Raw genomic sequence first — 20,501 nt, 5'->3', positions numbered from 1 at the left:
TCCCTGTTCCCTCACAGAAATGTTCTTTTTCCAAAAGCTTCTAGTGTCTCTACAGAGGCTTGTTGTTCAAGAGCAAAACATTACGTCATGTTCCTTTCAGTTTTGAACAGATAGATCCATTGTTCCCGGTAGAGTGAAACCCTCTGTAGACAAAATAATGCTCCATTTCTGCAGTTTCCCAGGAGATTAAAAGTTCCCTTCAACTGTTCATGTTTCCCGTCGAAAACACATGCAATATCCCTCAGCTCCTCTAGATGGATTACAGTAACAATGTTCCCTTCCGGATCACGTCCACCAGTCCAAGTAACTTATAAATCCTTATTTGAAACAATTTATCTTCAATTTATAACAAATGTAGCCGGCAAAGTCCTCATAACAAAGTCTCAGTTTTATTATTCCGTTTTGACAGCTCTTGACAGCTGTCAAAACCTCCTTTTCTCTTCTCCAGGCACTTTCACGGATCGCTCCAGGGGTTCGGGGGGGGGGGGTTGCTTTTTGATACAAATTCCACTTTTCTCCTCCAGCTCAATCTTATAATTTTCCCTCGCGAAGTTGCAAATTCAGCAAGATAAAGTTCCACTCGATCTTAGTTATCCAGTCCTTTGTTTTGGCTCTTCTACAATTTAGGGGGGGGCTGACTTCCTTTTTTCCACCTCCCCCGTTCGCTCCCAATTTTTAAAAAATTTAGCTCTCTTTTTAGTCCATATTCCAATTACTCACGGGTTCTTCTTTTAGGTCCAAATTTTCAATAGAAGAAGTCAGCGCTCTCCGCCAGATGGCTCGCGGCTGCGCTCGGCAGGGATAGCAGAGGACTCAAAGCACCACGCTCCTCCCCGGCACCCGATCCACAGCCTTTAAAAAGGCTCTTCACGAGTCGGGAGGGCGCTAACGGTGCCAGCCGAGTCTCCATGTCCACGGCCTCCGTGGCCGTGGTTTTTACGGGTCCCCGCAACGCCGGTGCGGTAGGACCCAGCCCCTGCCGAGCAGGCTCCCTCCGGAGCTCGGAGGGAGCCCGCCATTCGGCGATGGCGCCGACCCGGAAGTCCCTGATGATTAGCTCTAATACGTATCCCCCCCCCCAAATCCCTCTGCTTGGTGAAGGCAAGTTAGCAACTATTTTTGCCAATGCAGATGTAACACTGTTGTGTTAAGAGTTTACTTGACTCCCTCCTCCCCTATTGCATGTTTGCTATTCCTTGTTGAAAGTATTTGCTAGGCATATCAGAAAACAAATTACCCCATCCCCATCAGTGGTAGACTTTGGGCTCTCAAATTGGGCTCTGCGTGATGCGACAATTTGATGCCCTCCCCCCATTTCTCGCTCACTTTACATCAGTGTTGTAGCGCCCCTGTGATACTGCCAGTGGCATAGTATGGGTTTTTGGTGCCCGGGGCAGGGGAAGTGTTGTATGCCCCCCTGGTGGACTGGACAGCTGGGGTGGAGGCATTTGTCCCAGCCCTGAAGGCCTGGCAAGGGGTTGCAGCTTGCCTCCCCACAGCTTTGGAAGGCAACAGAAGCTTAGTCACAAAGCCTCAGTGATGGGGGCACTTGGTTGCCCCCTCAGAATTTTGCACTCAGGGCCACTGCCCCTCTGCTCCTCCTCTGCTATGCCACTGGTTGCTGGCGCCCAGTACTGCTACACCAGCCACACTACCCTAAAACCACCTCTGTCCCTGTTTATACACGGTCTACTTCTGTGCCCGCTGGAATGCATAATGCTTACTCATAACATCACAAAGCACCCTTTCTTGCAGCAAACAAGCTTGTTTTAATTCTGTGCTTATTTGAACAACATCTAAAAACACACACACCCTCAGCTGATGGCCTATTAAGCAAAGAATCTCCCATTCCAGATGTTCATATGCTAGAAATATTTCTCTTCTGGGAAAAAAATGTGGTTGAAATAAAATTATGATAATATGCATAAATATATGTTCCTGCACAAACACACGCAAATATATATATATCTAAAACCCTTGAGGTTTTTGGTTACTAAATATGAGAGCTTCAGCACTTGAAACTGAAAATCCAGGAACAATTCATGAATCAGACTTCAATGGTAACTGTAAAGTTTCTCTTTTATGTAGCAGCTCAAATAAAGGAGCACAGGAGGAACTGTAGGACCGAGAACCGTGTATTATATGCAGTAAATTTTGTTAGGATTTAACTTTTGCTTATTCATAAAAATGTTTTCGCTAGAAGGAAAGAGGATGAAATAATGGACAGAATGTCATTCCTGACCACTGCTAAACTGCTTATATCTGGTATCTGAGTGCCATGTGGATTAATAGTTTCCACTTCCCCAGTCCAAATCACCAAGCCAATAAGCGTCACGACAAAAGAGAAAGGAATTTGTTGCTTAGGAAAAGCAAAGCAAACAGTCACTAAAGAGGAATTGGAAATGCATATCCTTATATGTAGGATAGATCTCTTGCATAGAAAAGACCATACACTCAGCTCAAGGGGGATGGACAAAATTAACTTTGGGTTTCTTCTATACATGAAATTCTATCACCTGAATTTTTTTTAAAATGTGAAATAGGACTGCCTAGGGAAATGTCACAGTAACAACACTGCATTCCGTTTTTTGCAGGTGCTCACGAACTTGTCAGAATGGAGAGGTGAGAAATTCTGTTTTACTGTATTGCTATATTTTTACTTGGGAATTTGGCTTAGGGCACACAATAAAATCAAGAGAGGTTGAAGCATCAAGAAGTTACGGTTTAGCAACAGATGGGATAAAGCAATTAATGAAACCACAGTAACACAGCAGCCTAACAAGATCAAGCGGCAATCCCAAAAAAGACTTATTCAGAAAAGTCTGAAATCTTTGTGTCTTAGCAAGAAGCCTTGCTAGAAAAGGAATTCAACAGAGAAGACAGCTTCTGAGGAAAAGGCTTTCTTCCTAGTAGGTGCCAAATGCACCTCCTCAATGTTGGTATCTGAAGTAGAGTTTCTTAAGTTGATATAAGATGCCAGTATAGTGGAGGCGAAGACATGTCACATGGATAGAATAGTTCCTTGAGATACCCTGAGCTAGGACATTTAGGGCTTTAAAAGTTAAGGCAGTCGGATCAGTACTTTTGGAACTAGCGTTATATAGATTCCATGTTTATATTTGCAGCAGGTGCCTGGAAACCTGTGGGCCCCAACTTCACCTACCATTCAACCATACCCTATTATTAGCTGAAAGAAGCCCTACAACTCTATCTAATGATCTTCACGGCCAGTGTTAGGAAAGAGGGGACATGGTCTAACAAAACTTTGCCCCTATCTTTCTTGTAGCCTCTTTCCTACAGGCAGAATGCCAGTAAGGGGTTTTCGGTAGGCTGGCAACAGTCAGTTAGTAAAGGGGAAAAGATTTTGGCCCTTCATCCATGTACTCTGTCACAGACTTGCACACTGCTAAACTTAGTTGCACATTACGGATTTATATACATACCTGCTGTCGGCCTGATCCAGGCTTTCTGAACCTCATCCTCTAAGCCAAATAACACAACATTCCCAGGAGAAGACAAACTTTTACGTACTTGATTTTTTTGTTCTGAAAGAGAGCTAACTGGTAATAAGCCCACCTAGCCAGAGAACGATCTAACATGGTGATAAATCTAGCTTTACCAGTCAACGGGTTCTTTTGTTGCTTATATTAATCAAAATATGACCCCTCCATAGTTCTAAAATGGACTGTCTGACAGCATTAAATGTGTTATGTGTCCTGCTCTGCAGGTTTTGCTTGAACCAAAACTACCTGGATAAACAAGACACTGAAAGATGGAAATTAATTTTGGTGTCACTACTGACACCACAAATAGTTACTTTGCCTTTAAGAAATGAATATTTTTACAGTGCTGGAAACTTGGCTTTTTAAAAGGAATATTTTGAGCAAAAAATAGACTCTCTAATTGGTTTGTAGCTGACTCAGTTCTTTGTAAGCACTGAAATAGTCATTCAGGCACTACCGAACACATCTTAAGACACACCAGTACTTCTCTCCTCGATATAATAAAGACACAAGTACTGTAGCAGCAATCTAAATAGAATTTGTTTTCCATCTAAGTAAGAGGAGAATGAGAATGAGACTTGATTCTGGTCTGGTTAGTGTGTTGAACCTGTGCTTTTCCTTTCAGCAACACCCATGGCATTGAGAATCCTGTCTTTGATGACATTCCTACCATTAATTCGGAGCCCAAAGCCAGGCCGCAATTAAGCTACATGGCTAGCCGCCAGCTATCAGAGTCAGGTCGACATCTTCTCTCGGAACCGAATACTCCCCTCTCCCCTCCAGTCCCGGGGGACTGTTTCTTCCCAACACTGGGTAATTATTCATTTCTCTCTCCCTCCCTCTCTCGTCAGTTCCTTAAGGTAAAGGGCCCCCTGACCATTAGGTCCAGTCGTGACCGACTCTGGGGTTGCAAGGCTCATCTCACATTATTGGCCAAGGAAGCCAGCGTACAGCTTCCGGATCATGTGGCCAGCATGACTAAGCCGCTTCTGGCAAAACAGAGCAGTGCATGGAAACGCTGTTTACCTTCCTGCCGGAGCGGTACCTATTTATCTACTTGCACTTTGACGTGCTTTCGAACTGCTAGGTTGGCAGGAGCAGGGACCGAGCAACAGGAGCTCACCCCGTCATGGGGATTCGAACCGCCAACCTTCTGATTGGCAAATCCTAGGCTCTGTGGTTTAACCCACAGCGCCAGCCACATCCCTTTTCGTCAGTTCCTTAGCTAGCAGTAAATATATATATATTTATATATGTATATGTGTGTGCCAAATGCTGGTTGGTGGAATAATTCCTTTCCAGAAGTTGCCCATGGCCATACATTTGACTACATGTCCAAGGTCAAGGGGATGGGGAGTGCTGTTTGCTGCAACGCTATACATTCTCAAACGCCTTGAGATCAGATAAGGGAGGAAATCATGAGATGAACAGCACCCTTTAGCTCCCTAGGAGTTTCTGTTAACATTTTGTTTCACTTATGGAAAGCCAGCAGCTGGTACTCTGGTCAGAATCCAGACTCAATCCCCCTAGTGTTGGCAGGGAGGGAGGACTCTGGAGAACCTGAGATGTTTCCTAACCTCTTGATTGGGGTGGTACTGTGGCTTCTAGGTACAAATGCTGCCTGCTATGGCTCCAGAAAAAGGCTTTTATATGCTATGAATGCTAGCGTAGAGTGGGAAGCAATCTGCATTCTCATTCACCGCATTCTCATTTTTTCTTTGCTTTTGGGAGGGAGGTGAGAAGTAACCAGCTCAGAAATCTTTACAAGGGGCAGCAGACATATAAATAAGTTTGCAGGCATGAATATACGGGGGGAAGGGGGGAAAAGCGAACTAATCATCACTGTTTGTTTTTCAGAGCCTGTTCCTGACTCACCAAACACGACAAATGCATAACAAAGTTTTCCAGGAAGAATGTCTTTCATGGAATCTTTGGCCTCAATTTGGACAAGGGTTTGCCTGCTGCATTAAACAAACAAACAAACAAACAAACAAACAAACAAACAAACAAGAAGGGGCGGTGGATAGGAAGGGAAAAAAAGCTTTTTGAAGACTGTTTCTAAGGGGAAGAAAAATGGTGGTCTCTGAGGCACTTGGTGCATGTCCTAACTTTCACTTACTACTCTGTTCCTTAAATACAGTATATCAGGGCAGAAAATAAGTTCTGGAAGAGGCTGATGTACTGAAACCTTCTAGGATTCTGATGGCTTTTTCTTTTCACAACGCTGATGATTTTACGAACAATTGCCACATATTTTAAAAAAGGTGTATGGTTTTAATACACCAGGACCATGTACAAGACTGGAGAAGAGATCAAGAAGATTTCTTAATTCTAACAGGAATTCCTCCATGGGGAGGAATTAGGAGTGTTACCACCATTTGCCTTAAAAACTGAACAGTGATTTTAACACTTTCCTCCATGGAAATATGGACTAGATTAAAAAAACAAAAAAATTCAAAACTTTCTGTCGGGAAAAAAAAAATCTTAGGCGTTCTAGGTCTTTCTTATATGAATTGTATTGTGTATACATATAATTTAAAAAGCGGTGCTTTGCAACAGATTTTGCTTGTATCCTGGCTTAAAAAAAAATTACACATGGAAATCTCACAGTACCTGACTGCAGTCTCAACTAATTTTTCCTTCTTAAAACATCGTAATTATTTTTTTTAGCAAATTTGGCTCTGAACCTGCTCTCTGAATTCTATGAATCAGTCTTTTGATTTTCTTTTTACTGCTTGCTGCATGGTACATGCACAGCTATTAACTAATCAGGGTGGTGTAGCAAATAGTCAGCGAAGCACAAGCATGCCAAACTATCAAAATTATATCTAATGTCAAATCTAGTCTGCTGTTGTCACAAAACAATTGAGACCTATTTTAGAAATTTGCCCAAGATGTGGATTTCGCAACATACTTAGGACCTGACAGTTGTGACTTTTAAAAACATTTTATACTGAAAATTAAAGTTTTGGTCTAATCCAATTTCTATCAAAACTGCAGTAGTTATCTCTTAAAGATATGAGGATATATTCCAAATGCCTGAGCTCAGAAGCATGTTTTAACCAGCTCCCGTTAATCTGGTTTCATAGTCTATTTAGCACATCCATTGCAAACAGTGGAAACTGCAAGGCAAGGCAAGGCATCTCAGGCTCTTTGACTGATCATACCATATTCATTAGCGGATTAAGCCCTTCCAAGGCATGTGGGTTTGCAGAGAGGAACTAATGCTTCCCTTTCCAAGAGAGACCTCACATAAAAAAAAAGTCATATACGAAATATGTAGGGGTTGTGATTATTTTAAATACATTTATAGGAATAAAAACCATTCCAATAATTTCTAAATGATGCTAAGAGATACATGCATGAGACTCTTAATCTCAGGGTTGTGGGTTCGAGTCTCACGTTGGGCAAAATATTCCTGCATTGCAGGGGGTTGGACTAGACTGACCCTCATGCTCCCTTCCAATTCCACAATTCTATGATTCCCGCCCCACGTTCAGTAAGTAAGTTATTCTGGAAAGTTTGAAGTTAGGATGGATTAAGAAGAAAGTTAAGGCATTTTAAGAAGATGCTTGCCATAGATGAGAGAACACAAGGAGTTTGACTGTACACATCCTCCAACATTTAAAATACATATGAATTAAGAACAGAGAGTGAAGAAAAGAGAAAGCAGGCTTATTAATGACATGAGCAAAGACCTTACTCTTTTAAATTCATCCTGCTTGCTCCTGTCTATTAGGAAGCGGTGTGTGTGTGTGTGTGTGTGTGTGTGTGTGTGTGTGTAAAGGTAACTGCTTGTATAAAGGTAGGTCTGGGAACGGCTTATCCTACGTGAATATACCAGCTGCTCTGATAGTACCTCTGAATGTTTTTTTATATTTGTTTTTTTTTTTTAAATGTTCTGATGAGAAAATAAAAGGTTTATTGTGGCTACGTTTCTCTTTTGCCATGGGGGAAAAAAGGACATGCGCAAGTACAGTGGTACCTAGCAAGACGAATGCCTCGTAAGACGAAAAATTCGCAAGACGAATTAATTTCGTCTTGCGAGGTACCACTGTAATATTCATCAAGAACTCCAACAGAATCCATAGACCAGACTTCCAACACTCACCGCTGATCACATGAAACTGCCTTAAACTGAACCAGACCACTGGTCCGTCATTACGTATTCTGACTGGCAAGTCGGTCTCAAGCAGGGCTTTCCTCATTACCTGCCACCTGATCCTTTTATCTGGCTGATGCTGGGTCTCTCTGTCTGCAAAACATGTGCTTCTCCAATGCACTGCGACCCCCCCCCACTCACTGATGTTTAGGTTTCTAATAAATTTATGACGTTTCCATAAAACATAATGAAGTTAGAGTGGATTGGAATTGAATAATTCATAGAATCCTAGACCTGGAAGGATCCCCAGGTGTTAACCAATCCAACAAACTGCAACGCAGGAACCTCAGCTAAAGTATCCATGACAGATGACCATCCAACCTCTGCTTAAAAGCCTCAAAGGAAGGAGAGTCCTTGTTATTCCCAAATAACAACCGTATGAGTGTAAGATAGCGTAGACCATAGTATCAAAATGCAGCCCATCCCAGTAAGGTCCCAAATGAAACTTTCACTAGTTCGCCTTTCTTTCTCAAGACAAGAGTCTACACTTTAAGAATGAGAAATGACTCATGTTTGCACCAATTGTTAAATACAGTCATACCTCGGGGTGAATGTGCTTCAGGTTGAGCTCGTTCAGGTTGCACTCTGCGGCAACCCGGAAGTAACAGGGAGTGTTACTACTTCCGGGTTTCGCTACTCGTGCATGCGCAGACGCTCAAAATGACATCACACGAATGTGCGGAAGCAGCAAAACGCGACCCGTGCACGCGCAGACGCGCAGTCACGTCTTATGTTCCATTCAGGATGCGAACGGGGCTCCGGAACAGATCCCGTTCGCATCCCGAGGTACCACTGTATTCAATTGGCATGGTAACAAACAGCATCAGAGTAGGCTGCGGAGATTGGGACTATACTTTTGGAATGGTGACGAGATGATATGAAGGCTCTGCAGAGAAAATTCCTCATGGGAGATGGACATAAAGCTGCTGAAATGACGGTACACTTCATAAGCTGCTACCAGAAACTAAAGATGCTTCGACAGAATGTGCTAAAAGTCATGCCACTGCTAAACATCCTAGGGTTTAAAATTAGTGTAGCATAATGCACTCTACCGTGCAACTAGTACTGCTGACTAAAGCAATTTCTTCATCTTAGTCCAAAAGGGTTCTGGGAAGAAATGAGCATATCTTAATGTTCAGCAGCTGTTCACCACTACAACTTTGCTCAGCAATAAATAAACCACTAGAAATGAAGGGGGGAAATGTGCAAAAAGTTGGCATGCTTCCTTTATTTTGTTTCCTCTTTTAATGCTTTAAAATTTGCAGCTTTTCTGTTCTCAGACCACTGTAAGTCATAGCACGCTATCTTAACAACCAAAACAAACCAATTCCTGTTCAGTTACTCTGTTTTCTGACTGTATGATGGGACAAGAGAACCCTCCTCTAGCCTGGCAGATTATAATTCCTCTAGGAAGTCAGATGTACTGCCAAAAGGTATACTAGGAAAACTGGTATAGATTCTTGGTTTTTGCTACTGTGCTGGGATAACTTGCGCAGATGCATGAAAGCATAGCCAAACCTACTCAGGTGGCGTCTGGATAACATGGGAGTGCTCCAAACAGAGTTTGGATAAATTTACAATAAACAGCAAATATCTTTTGTGAACTTTGACAAAGCTGATCTGAGAACTAAACTGAGTCAAAGGGAGCACTTGCCACCTGAAATGTTTGTAGATAAATAGTGGACGTTGGAATAAATTTTTGGGTTAAGATGAAGCAGGCTGATCAGCTTATCATAACTGGAACCCTACTCTGAAAGGCAGCAAGCAGGAGCTCAAGATTAATTGATATTGGCTCAAATGATATCAGTCATTTGAATCATTAGGTTGTATCCAAACGGCTGTTGCATGTGGTGCTGGAGATCATATGCAGGAGAAAAAGGGCTTGCGAAGGTAGTATATGGTTTTGCTGCAAGACACAGCTTTTAATGGTACACTGCACATTTCTAAGCACATTTTCTAGGCTGAACATAGTAAAATTTACTGCCAGTTAAGCATGCTATGGACTGTGTTGCCAAACTGTTTGGACTAGTGGCATTCTCAGTCTGTTTTTGGATCCTGTATACTGATTACATAATCTCATAATTTCTCATCCTAAATAACAAAAACCCTGTATGGATGCACCACAGAAGTTACTCACAACCCCTGTTTTAGTTTGAAAGAGATACACATCAAAAAGAAAATTTCTATTAGGTAAAAGTGGCTAAGAGATGGCTGAAAATGGGAAGTATTCAAAAGGAGAAGCTTTGCATTTACATTCTCTAAACTGGTTTGTTCCTGTAATTCTATGAGCATGAAAACACGTAGGCTACTTCCCTGTTGTCATTACATAAAGCATAAAATAATTTAGAGACCATGTACACAGGCACAACATAGTTAGAACCAGAACATAACCTAGATGTCATGGTATCAAATATGTGCGAATCTACTGCAAGGGAGGCAGGTGTTTACTTCACTGACTTGCATTTCTCCAGTTATATCATCCAGTGGAAATCAGCACAGAAAAACAACAAACCCCAAAACAATTATGAAATGCACAATAAGCCAAGGACATGTGTGAATGGTGGACTGTACATCTTGCATTTCTGGTGTGGAGGAAAAATAGCTGTTGGATAGAGCAGCCTCCCAGCTTGCATTTCAATACATGAGAAACTAGACAGACAAGAGACAGATTATGAGTTTCAGGAGCAGCCTAAAACCGAATAAACACTCATTCTAGTATGGAACAGGGCAGCTATCTCAGGTCAACCTGAGATAAGTTTTTAGTCACCAGGTAAATCAACAGCCAGAAATTCTCCTATCTGGAACCAACCCTTGAACTGGAGTGGAACCAGCCTGTTGGCACTTAAAATAAAAAAGGTGGCACTTTTTAAACCGATTCTCCCTCTCTCGTAATACTAGAGTCCAGGGTCATCCACTGAAGCTGAATGCTGGGAGATTTAGGACAGACAAAAGGAAGTGCAGCTTCACAAAGAGCCTGGGCTGAATGATGGAAATGGCTCTCACAAGTTGTAGCAATGGCCACCAACTTGGGACAGCTTTAAAAGGGTATTAGCCAAATCCAAGGAAAATAAAAGTTGTCAATTACTACTAGCCACAATGGTGGGCACATCCTGCCACTGCCATCTGCAGGTGTGCCTTGCTGCTGTTGCAAGTGCGCCACGCTGCTGCCACAACCCCACCCTTGCCCCCTCCACTGTCACGCCCCACTCCTGATGCAAGTGCACCCATGGAAGAAGTGGCAGCAGGGTACGCCCATGGAGGAAGAGATGATGGATTTTGCCTCAAGAGGCAAATCTTCCCGGGCTAGCCCTGGGGGGATAGTGCTGTAACACGGTAGGTCCAACCTATGGGCTTTCTATAGGCATCTAGATGGTCACAGTGAGAAGAGGATACTGGGTTAGATGGGTCTCTGGTTGGATCCAGAAAGGATCTTGCAAACCTGGTGCTTTGTAGGTAGGATAAGCAGAGATAAGAAACTCTAAGGTTAGTAGAGCGCTGGTGTAAATCCTTTCCAGTTACTTTAAACAGGTTCCACCACTGTGCCTATATAAAAGCAGTATTTAACTGACCAGCATATTTATATATGTGTGAGAACTTGTTCTGCTCTACCTCCAAGTTCTAAGAGGCAACAATCTGGATGGATATCATGAATGTATACACTCTCTGTAATACAGTGGTACTTCGGGTTACATATGCTTCAGGTTACAGATGCTTCAGGTTACAGACTCTGCTAACCCAGAAATAGTACCTTGGGATAAGAAGTTTGCTTCAGGATGAGAACAGAAATTGTGCTCCGGCGGCGGGGTGGCAGCGGGAGGCCCCATTAGCTAAAGTGGTGCTTCAGGTTAAGAACAGTTTCAGGTTAAGAATGGACCTCCAGAATGAATTAAGTACTTAACCCGAGGTACCACTGTAACTGGACGGATCACTAAAATTATAACGTGTGTTTGCGTGACCTTACTGTTAAATATGGACCATGTACTGAATCTGACAACACAGCATTTTCAAAATAATCTTCCAATTTCAGAACGAGATGAACGAGGCAAATCTACCCTGCTCAGTTTTTCTTGGGACCTTTACCCCACATTAAGTGTATTCAATAATTCTCAAGATCATTGCCAATTGCATGTGGCATCACATCACCACCACCACATACCGAGAGGGCTGGGTTGCCTTCATCCTCCACAGTGACCACCAGCTGGTAGAACTGCTGCCTCTCACGGTCTGGAGGGGAGGGGCGGGTGGCAATCTCCCCAGTCACTCTGTCCATGCGGAAGGTCAGTTCCTCATTCCCTTGAGTGATGTAGTAGGAGAGGACACTGTTGAGGCCACTATCCCTGTCAGTTGCTCGCACCTGAGCCACAGCGGTGCCTCCACCCACGTTCTGTGAGCACACACACAAAAATGAATATTAGTCTGGCATATCTATATCTATGCATACTTCTCTAAAAATGGAACTGTGTCATAAAAATTAGATTTGGATTTGGGATTAGGCAAAGACTAGCAGATGGTTGGGGTATAAATAATAAATTATTATTATTATTATTACATCATCTTCCTACAGCAACAGATAGACTAGAACTGGTTTCTTATTTGAGCTCTTGTTGTTTAGTGTGGGACTCACAAGCAATTTGAGAGGACTGGCCATTTCACCAAATCAAGCATTCTCTCAACCTGTTTGAGAAGCCACACGCTGGACAGAGGCAACAGTATTTATGTCTATTAATTTAATCTGGATGGCACAACAAGCAGGGCTCTGCTGCCTAAACCCAGAAGCACATTGTCAAATAATATTCTCAAGTAAGTGTCTATATATGTTGCAGAATGTGAGGGGCTGTTGGGGTTAGAACCAGATCTTCCTTGTGCACAAATAACTCTATTCACAGAAAGCCAGCAAGCAGAAAAGCTTACCTCATTAACGCTAACGTTGTATCCATATGGATTTGCAATAACTGGTGGGTTATCATTAACATCCAGTATATTCACTCTTAAGGTGTGTTCTTTCTTGCGAGGTGGGACACCTCTGTCAGATGCTTGAATCTGGAATGTAGCACAATATAATCAGGAGAAAAGCTCATAGCCTTGATCAAGCCTGTTACTGAACTGAAATGAGAATGGCCTAAATAAGTAAACATGTCATAGCAATGATGCTCTTGGATGAGCTAAGCCAATCTCTCCCCCACATACCCCCAATCACATATTGACCTGCTGGTTACTTTATGGAACCTGGAGTGTGTATTTGCATTATTTTATATGTATAAATAATGTATATAATATGCGAGAACTGTTTTTACTTCTCATGCAATGCTCTGTTATCTCGTGACCAGGAGCCCTAAGTTGTCTCTCGAGCAGGAGCCCTCAGACATGAACTTAAATTTGGCTAACATACTAATTTCTGAGTCAGCTCTACCAGACATACAGTTGCCTGGCAGACATAATGTTGCCTGTTCCCTGGCAGAAACAAGTTCCCCTAACCCCGAGCTACATTCCCCCATTCATCTGTTGCTCCTGAGGGACTTTCTCTCCAAATATTCAGTTGTGTATGAGATATAAGAGTCCTTAGCATGTCTAGTAGTACCATGCACAGAACAACGCAACACAAGAGACTGTCAAATAGCTCTACTTTGATGTAAGATGAGTAAACAGAGCAGCAGAAGTAATTGCAGTGAACAATCTTAAGTGTGGTCTGATGGTGATAGATACAGCCTGGTTTGGCAATTAGTATTATTAGAGAGTCATTTGGAACAGAAGAATGTAAGTAGTAGGCTGATCCAACTCTTCCTCTGGTGGCAAGTTTAACAGGTGGCCACATAGCTTCACACAACTTAAAATGGCTACAGGAGACTGTGTGGCCTTGGGAATGTGTACATGGTTGTGTACATAAAATTCCACTTTGGAAGAAAAGTTGGACAAAGTAACATACATATTTTTTTGTAAAAAAAAACAAAACAAAACAGGGTTGGAGCTGGAGGCTATGCGATTGCTCTTTGGAACTGCTGCTGTGAAGTTCAGCTCTGAGGCAAACAACTGCAAGGAGTTACAGTCTCCTTGTAAACCAATTACTTTGGCAATGAATTCCAATTTGTGTCTCGGAACAATTTTTAATATATTCAAATAATGTAAAATATATTGTTCTGAGCACATTTATAGTTCAAAATACAAGGAATGCGTTATTATTTTTTCCTTATACAGGTGTTATCGAGGCAGTAAGTGAAATAATTGGTCACACTGTAAACATGCAGGTGCTGCAATTACAGAGTCTAGACAACAATAAGTTGGCTAATCACATTTGGTATATAAAGCTGCTTGCCTGGATCTGGCAAACAGTGTGATTGTGCAGCAAGCAACTTGGATCGTGGGCATCACTAAATTACCTTTAAAGTGTAGTGTTCAATCATTTCCCGGTCCAATGGTCTGGCCACAAACACTTCTCCATAGGTGTTGTTGGTTGTGCGGATTTCAAATGCCCTGCCTATGTTTCCTGATACTATAGAAAAAGTCACCTGTAAAAAGATATTCATATATACAAAATCACAACAATGGCTGGGAGCTTTAGGGGATCTTGTAAATTCCATAGGAGAACAGTAGATCTATAAATTCAAAATGATGCATATGAAAGCACCTTTTCAGACTGAAACTGCTTGGGAGGTTCATAACAGCAGATCATTTCAGGCAGCAAATTAAAGAAAAAACACACCTCACCTTAAACACAGAGTGCTTCCTGTTTAATACAGAGAGGGCTTCCTTTTAGTACATTGTGGTGGTGAGAACGCTGCCATCTGTTTTTTTCAGGTCCATTGTCCCATCTGTCAGCTGTCAAGCAGCCTCTCAGCGCCAAAGGAACTTGTTTCAGATATTGTTTTCCCCCTAACATCTTTCAGAGCCATCTGCTCCATCCATTGCATCTTAAGAGTCCAAGTTATATTTAGTGCTAGTGATTTCACCTTGCAGGCAGGGAAACCCTACCACTGAAGATCAGGGCCTTACAGGAGCCAGTTCAAAGAACTGAGGGAAGCAGAAGGGCAAAGTGCTCCCATGATGTGAAGTGGGACTCACAGATCGGAGGTGGACTCTGCTGAGGCCAGAAGACTTCGCTCTTGCCTCCTGATAGCAGTCAGGACAACTGGCAATGGCAGCAGCAGAAGTTTGCTTCTGTATAGTCCATTCAAGATGGTAATATGTGAATTGGCCCTGAAGGAGAAACAGTGCCTATAGAGAGACTTACTGGGTCGTTGGTAGGATAAAGTTGCCATTTCACCTGTCTCAATGGTTGCACCAGAGCTTTCCATCACCAAGAAAGGACAGTGCAGAAAAAAAGGTCTCTGACAAAATCCTTACACATTTGACAGGTGCCCCCGGTCTACCCAGGCGCTAGCAGTGGCGGGCTTGTGATCCCTGCTAATCCCATCTGACCTTGACAAAAATCTTGAAATCAGCTACACCTGCTCAGTCTTTCAGTGGATAAGAGCAGCCCAACACACACACAAGTGAAAGTGCTTTATACTTGTGCTTGGATGTCACATATGGCTGTGTGGTTCAATCTACAATATTTCTTGTCCCTCAGAGAACAACCCTGCACTCCAACGCTAGGCTAGCCAGAAACTAGACCGTAGATTATTTTTAAAAAAATATCAGCTTCCCCTTTAAAATCAAGTTTATTGATTACAAGGGCATGGAGGATGCAGCTGTTCCAGAGCTGTTATTTGTGGAACTCAACATATCTCTGTGCTCTGATGATGCCCTATGTAAGACAACAGAAGCTTTGATGAGCAGGGTGTTATTCATCAGCCTACGAGGCATCCTACATTGCTGTTTCTGAATCATGCGTAGGGCACATATATCTACTTGGAAAGGACCACGAGTTTAATCCAAAGCAGGAAGTATGCAATAACATTGAAACCAATTTGCCATCACAATTAGGGCAAGAAAACAGGGTTCACCAATTATAGTTTTGGTATATTGCTAACTCACTACGCAAATATCTACCATTCACCTTCAAAGTTCTTACACAGAAACTAATGTTTCCTTAATTCTGATGCTATCCCATAAGCACCAAATTAGAATAAGCAAAATGTGACCAACCCACCACATCTCAACACCCTTTTGCTGACTCCACAGTAACTGTACATTTTGAAGCCACACAGTCATTGCTACCTGCCCGTTGCTTCCTGCATCAGGGTCCCTGGCTAAAACCAGAGCAATTCGACGTCCAACAGAACTGTCCTCTGCTACGCTCACAGATGAGTCGGAAGTAATGTCAAACTGTGGGCTGTTGTCATTCTCATCCAGTATGGTGATAGTAACCTGTCCAACGGAGAATGCAGATATGAATAAGAGCTCTGTCTGTCTGACTGTCTGTCTCTCACAGACACCAGTACTAGAGCTGGGGAGAAACAGTGATTTAGCCAAAAATTCATTAGATTCACCTTATAATTTGAGGAGAAATGATTTTGTGAAATTGTTCCATGCAATTTTATTTCTCCAAATTGTTTAACTGATTCTTGAAGCGTTGCCTATCCCTTGGAAGCATACTTAACACTTAAAGAATACAAACTGCTAGAGGAATGATCCATCCATTCTAGAAAAGTATCATCCTTTCTGTATCATCCATTTTTTAAATGGTGGCAGCCATTTTAAAAACATCTTAGAACAGGCTTTCTGGAAAAAAGGCAAAATGATGGCTACTCTTCCAGCCCCAGAAATTCACCCTACTCCCAAAATATTGGTGAAGCAAAACAGCCCATTCTGAGGTTGATGAAACGGCTGAGCAATAGTCATTGTCCATGCAGTATAGCCCTACTTTCTGCATAATCTGAGCAAACAGAAGGACCCTTGCATTTATAGCTTGAATTGAAGCTGCTGCTGCAAAGGAATGCTTATGTTTGCAGCAAGCAAACCCACTTTGGGGTTTGGATAAGTGCAGATCCCAGACGGCTTGCTGTAAGCCTTGATCAGCTGCTCAGCACTTACGACTCCTGGCAGGCACCAGCTGCACTATGCAGTACCCAGTGGAGAACTACAAAGCACAGCCAATCGCAGCTGGCTTCCTATAAGTGCCAATCAGTAGTTTGGCACTTCCAGCAAGGTGGCTTGGGGCAAGCATCAGCTGCATTCCCGACTTTGGGAACTCAGTAGCGCAGCCAATCCCAGTCAGCTTGCTATAAGGCATTTACAGCAAGCCCACTGCAATCAGATTCACTACCAAACTCCTGGTGGGGAACTCTGTTGTGCAGTGAAATCGCCACAGGCTTGCTGTCACTGCCAATCAGCTGATGACACTGACAGCAAGCCTCGTTTGCTAGGCAACAATCAGGAGAACTTGAAGGCTTCTGAAAGTTTCTTGGTAGCAATGTCCCCACTTGTCCCTCACCTGATATATAAGATATGACAGATGGGCATGGTTTGGGGAAAATTGCACCACAGGCCGAAATTGGCCCTTTGCTGGGTTTAAATGGTCCCATGGGGTGGAGTTATCTCACCCCCTGGGCTAAGGTATAATATCTACCTTAAGAGATAAAAGCTGTAAACTGAAGAACTAGGTCAGTTTTCCCAAACTTGGGTCTGCAGCTGTTCATTGGACTACAACTCCCATCATCCCTAACTAACAGTACCAGTGGTCAGGGATGATGAGAATTGTAGTCCCAAAACAGATGGGGACTCAAGTTTGGGAAACACTGAACTAGGTGGTACCTCTAACACAAGAATCCCCAAACTCGGCCCTCCAGATGTTTTGGGATTACAAATCCCATTGTCCCTAGCTAACAGGACCAGTGGTCAGGGATGATGGGAATTGTAATCCCAAAACATCTGGAGGGCCAAGTTTGGGGATGCCTGCTCTAACACTTCTGTATGGCTGGAAGAACTAATTCAAGTTTACTCAGAAGCAAATACCTCTCTGTTCAACAGGACTTACTGTAAACATGGACTGGGTCGTAGGCTACATGTGCATTCAGGCACTTCTAATATAGCGAGTTCCTCTAATCTTCACAACCACATTGACAGAGGGAAGTGGAAGCCTCCCATTTATTATAGAGGCTCTTCACAACACCTCACTGGTATTGACACATGAGTCCATTTAGCAATACATGTAGCCAAGAAATACATGGAAATTTCAGCCCACAGTTACATTAGTCAACTCACACAGCATCAAAGTATTCTCAGAATCACTTTGCTGTGAGAACTGCCATCAGTAGCTCTTTTTTTTGTAAAGGGATCAGGTTATTATGGATGTGCCTCAGCTGCAGTCATGAGTCCAAAATCACCCTGATAGTATTCAAGCTGTGTTTTCTGTCATTAGCTAAAGGAAATGCTGTCATGTCTAAAAATAACTGTGCATGCACACACACAATACACAAAAGGAGGAGAAAAAGAGGAAGATGCTTTTATTTATGAGTCTTTATTTACCTGGTTAAAGGCTCCAGCTGCAGGGCCAGGCAGCATGGCCTGCTTCTAGAGGGAGGCTGAAGCCCCCTTTCTGCTTCTTTTAGGGCAGGCTTCCTCAACCTCGGCCCTCCAGATGTTTTGAGACTACAATTCCCATCATCAATGACCACTGGTCCTGCTAGCTAGGGGTCATGGGAGTTGTAGGCCAAAAACATCTGGAGGGCCGAGGTTGAGGAAGCCTGTTTTAGGGTGATTTTTTATTCTTGTTGCAAAAAAAAATAATATCCATCAAAAGGAGAGGCATGCTTCTCCATTTTAAGAACAAGCAGCTGCTGAAAAGAGTGGCCACCTGAACAGCCAAACCTGTCTCCTCTAAGCCACCTTGATTCCTTCCATTGTTGACTCTCCTTTGGTCCATTTTTTCCAACACGACATCACAACTTTTCCCAAACCTTTGTTCAGAGATGTGCTTTATTATTATTATTATTTTTACTACTACTACTACTACTACTACTACTACTACTACTACTACTACTACTATTCCTTCACCTATTCCATCGCTGTGTTGTCTCACTTAAGACTTTGGGAGCTGAGTCCTACTTCAAGTAAAACTTGGGGGACTGAGGAGGACTGCAGAGCTTCATGTCTGCACAAAGCCGACATGCTACTGTTTCTAAATTCCATTATACCCAGAATAGGCTGGGATGGACATGAAAAGATCTGAGAGAAAAATGTCCCTTCCCTCCACTCCCCTTTCATTCTCAATCCTAGGGGGAAAGGGTTGCTTAGAAGAGTCATAAACGAGTTTGTGAGGCATTTATGTTCTGACTAGGTGCACATTCTTAGGGGCACCAAGTCATTTGTTTAGTGGACTGAACAAGGCCTGCCTGGCAAGATAGAACAACCGTCTTCTTTAAAAGAATTTAGAATGCTGGGACTGGAATGTGAAGGTAACTGCATAGCTGAGAACTAGCTGTCTGAAAAATGCTAGGGAATTCTAAAGCTTGCCTGCACTTCAGAATCCAATAAATAGCATTCCTCAGCTTGCCTGTTTTGCACCCTATATTTGCACCCCACATGGAAATGTATAGCAACAGCTACTTGCTTGAAAGCCATAACAAAGGGTCACAGGCAACAACAAACAAAGGAAGGATAAACACAATGGAGGGGAAGGACTCTTACCTTCTGTTGGAGAGAAGCACAAAATAGGATGGAAAAGAAGAAGAAAAACAGTTATTAGATTTAAATCCTTTTAAACAATGTGGTGTGAATTCAATGCTTTGGGAAAGGTCAGCTGCAGACGCAATGTAACGAGGCACAGATGCAATGTAAGGAAAACACAGGTGAACCATGTCCAAACTCTGCTATTGTTGCTTTGCCAATATCCCTCAATCATCTAAGATATGTGGCATCCTCAACTATTTTGTTGCCAAGTCTCTCAACCAATTGAACACCAATTGTCTGTCCAGGAATATCGATATATTCCGACCTACAACCCCCCCCCCCCGAGAATTTGGCCCCTGGAAGCTCTTAATTGCCCCAGGGAGGGAAGTTGCATTGAATGTTAACATGAAATGTTGCAAGCCCAAGATCACCAGGTGCAAGAATGTCTGTCACCGTAACTGCTTTTATAATGTTTTTAACTGCATTTGTTTTAAGAGTGTTGGATGCTTTTGCTTTGTTTTTTTTGTTTTTACATTGTGACTCTGAGCTGCTTAGGGACCAAGGGTGGGATATAAACTCGGTCAATAAATAAATAAATAAATAAATAAATAAATAAATAAAAAACACACGGTGGGAATCGGTGCCAGGAAGGAATGCTTGCCACGGCAAATGCCTGCGTTTCGCTAGAGGTGCTAAATTCATATCTAAAAACTGTTAATTTTAACACCTAAGGTAACAAGGCTGTGCTCAGTGACAATACAAAACAATTCAGAAATGTTTGATTGATACACACACACACACAATCGTACCTTGGAAGTTAAATGCCTTGCGAGTCAAACGTTTTGGCTCCCAAACGTCACAAAGCTGGAAGTGAGCATTCCAGTTTGCGAATGCTCTTTGGAACCCGAACATCTGACGCAGCTTCTGCAGCTTCTGGTTGGCTGAAGGAGCTTCCTGCAGCCAATCGGAAGCTGCACCTTGGTTTCCGAACATTTTGGAAGTCAAACGGACTTCCGGAACGGATTCAATTTGACTCCCAAGGTACGACTGTATAAGCTTTCCTGGGGAAACAATAAACTTTTCCTGGGTAGGACCTAGCCTTGGAAAGAATAGCCAACTCAACACTGTCCTACTCTACAAAGCCAAAGGGTTACAGCAAAAATAGCTCACCACAGTTGAGTCAAGCTTCGGACCACCGTCATCTGCAACAACAGTTAGGGTGTAAAAATCTCCTTTCTCTCGATCTACCTGTCCTTTGACTGTGATCACACCCTGCCAAGGGAAAAAAA

At 42.7% G+C, this 20,501-nt stretch overlaps 2 protein-coding genes across 3 annotated transcripts in view; one reads left to right on the top strand and one right to left on the bottom strand.

The window, feature by feature from the left end:
• VSIR (V-set immunoregulatory receptor) overlaps positions 1 to 7,432 on the top strand; it is a 29,640-nt gene extending 22,208 nt beyond the window's left edge. The window contains exons 5-7 of the mRNA XM_081913204.1: positions 2,595 to 2,622; positions 4,129 to 4,316; positions 5,361 to 7,432. Coding sequence (XP_081769330.1) covers positions 2,595 to 2,622; positions 4,129 to 4,316; positions 5,361 to 5,398 — 254 coding nt within the window. The 3' untranslated portion in view covers positions 5,399 to 7,432. The remainder of the gene's footprint in view (positions 1 to 2,594; positions 2,623 to 4,128; positions 4,317 to 5,360) is intronic.
• The window catches only part of CDH23 (cadherin related 23), a 366,100-nt gene that overhangs the window by 71,695 nt on the left and 273,904 nt on the right, over positions 1 to 20,501 (bottom strand). For both annotated transcript variants that reach the window (XM_081913082.1, XM_081913083.1), the window contains exons 31-35: positions 20,383 to 20,484; positions 15,820 to 15,969; positions 14,040 to 14,168; positions 12,577 to 12,705; positions 11,822 to 12,049 (exon numbers count right to left, since the gene is read on the bottom strand). In XM_081913082.1, the coding sequence (XP_081769208.1) occupies positions 11,822 to 12,049; positions 12,577 to 12,705; positions 14,040 to 14,168; positions 15,820 to 15,969; positions 20,383 to 20,484 (738 nt within the window). The remainder of the gene's footprint in view (positions 1 to 11,821; positions 12,050 to 12,576; positions 12,706 to 14,039; positions 14,169 to 15,819; positions 15,970 to 20,382; positions 20,485 to 20,501) is intronic.

This window comes from Podarcis melisellensis, assembly GCF_964234715.1.
Source record: "Podarcis melisellensis genome assembly, chromosome: 5".
Classification (NCBI taxonomy): domain Eukaryota; kingdom Metazoa; phylum Chordata; class Lepidosauria; order Squamata; family Lacertidae; genus Podarcis; species Podarcis melisellensis.
This window is presented reverse-complemented; position numbering and strand designations above follow the sequence as displayed.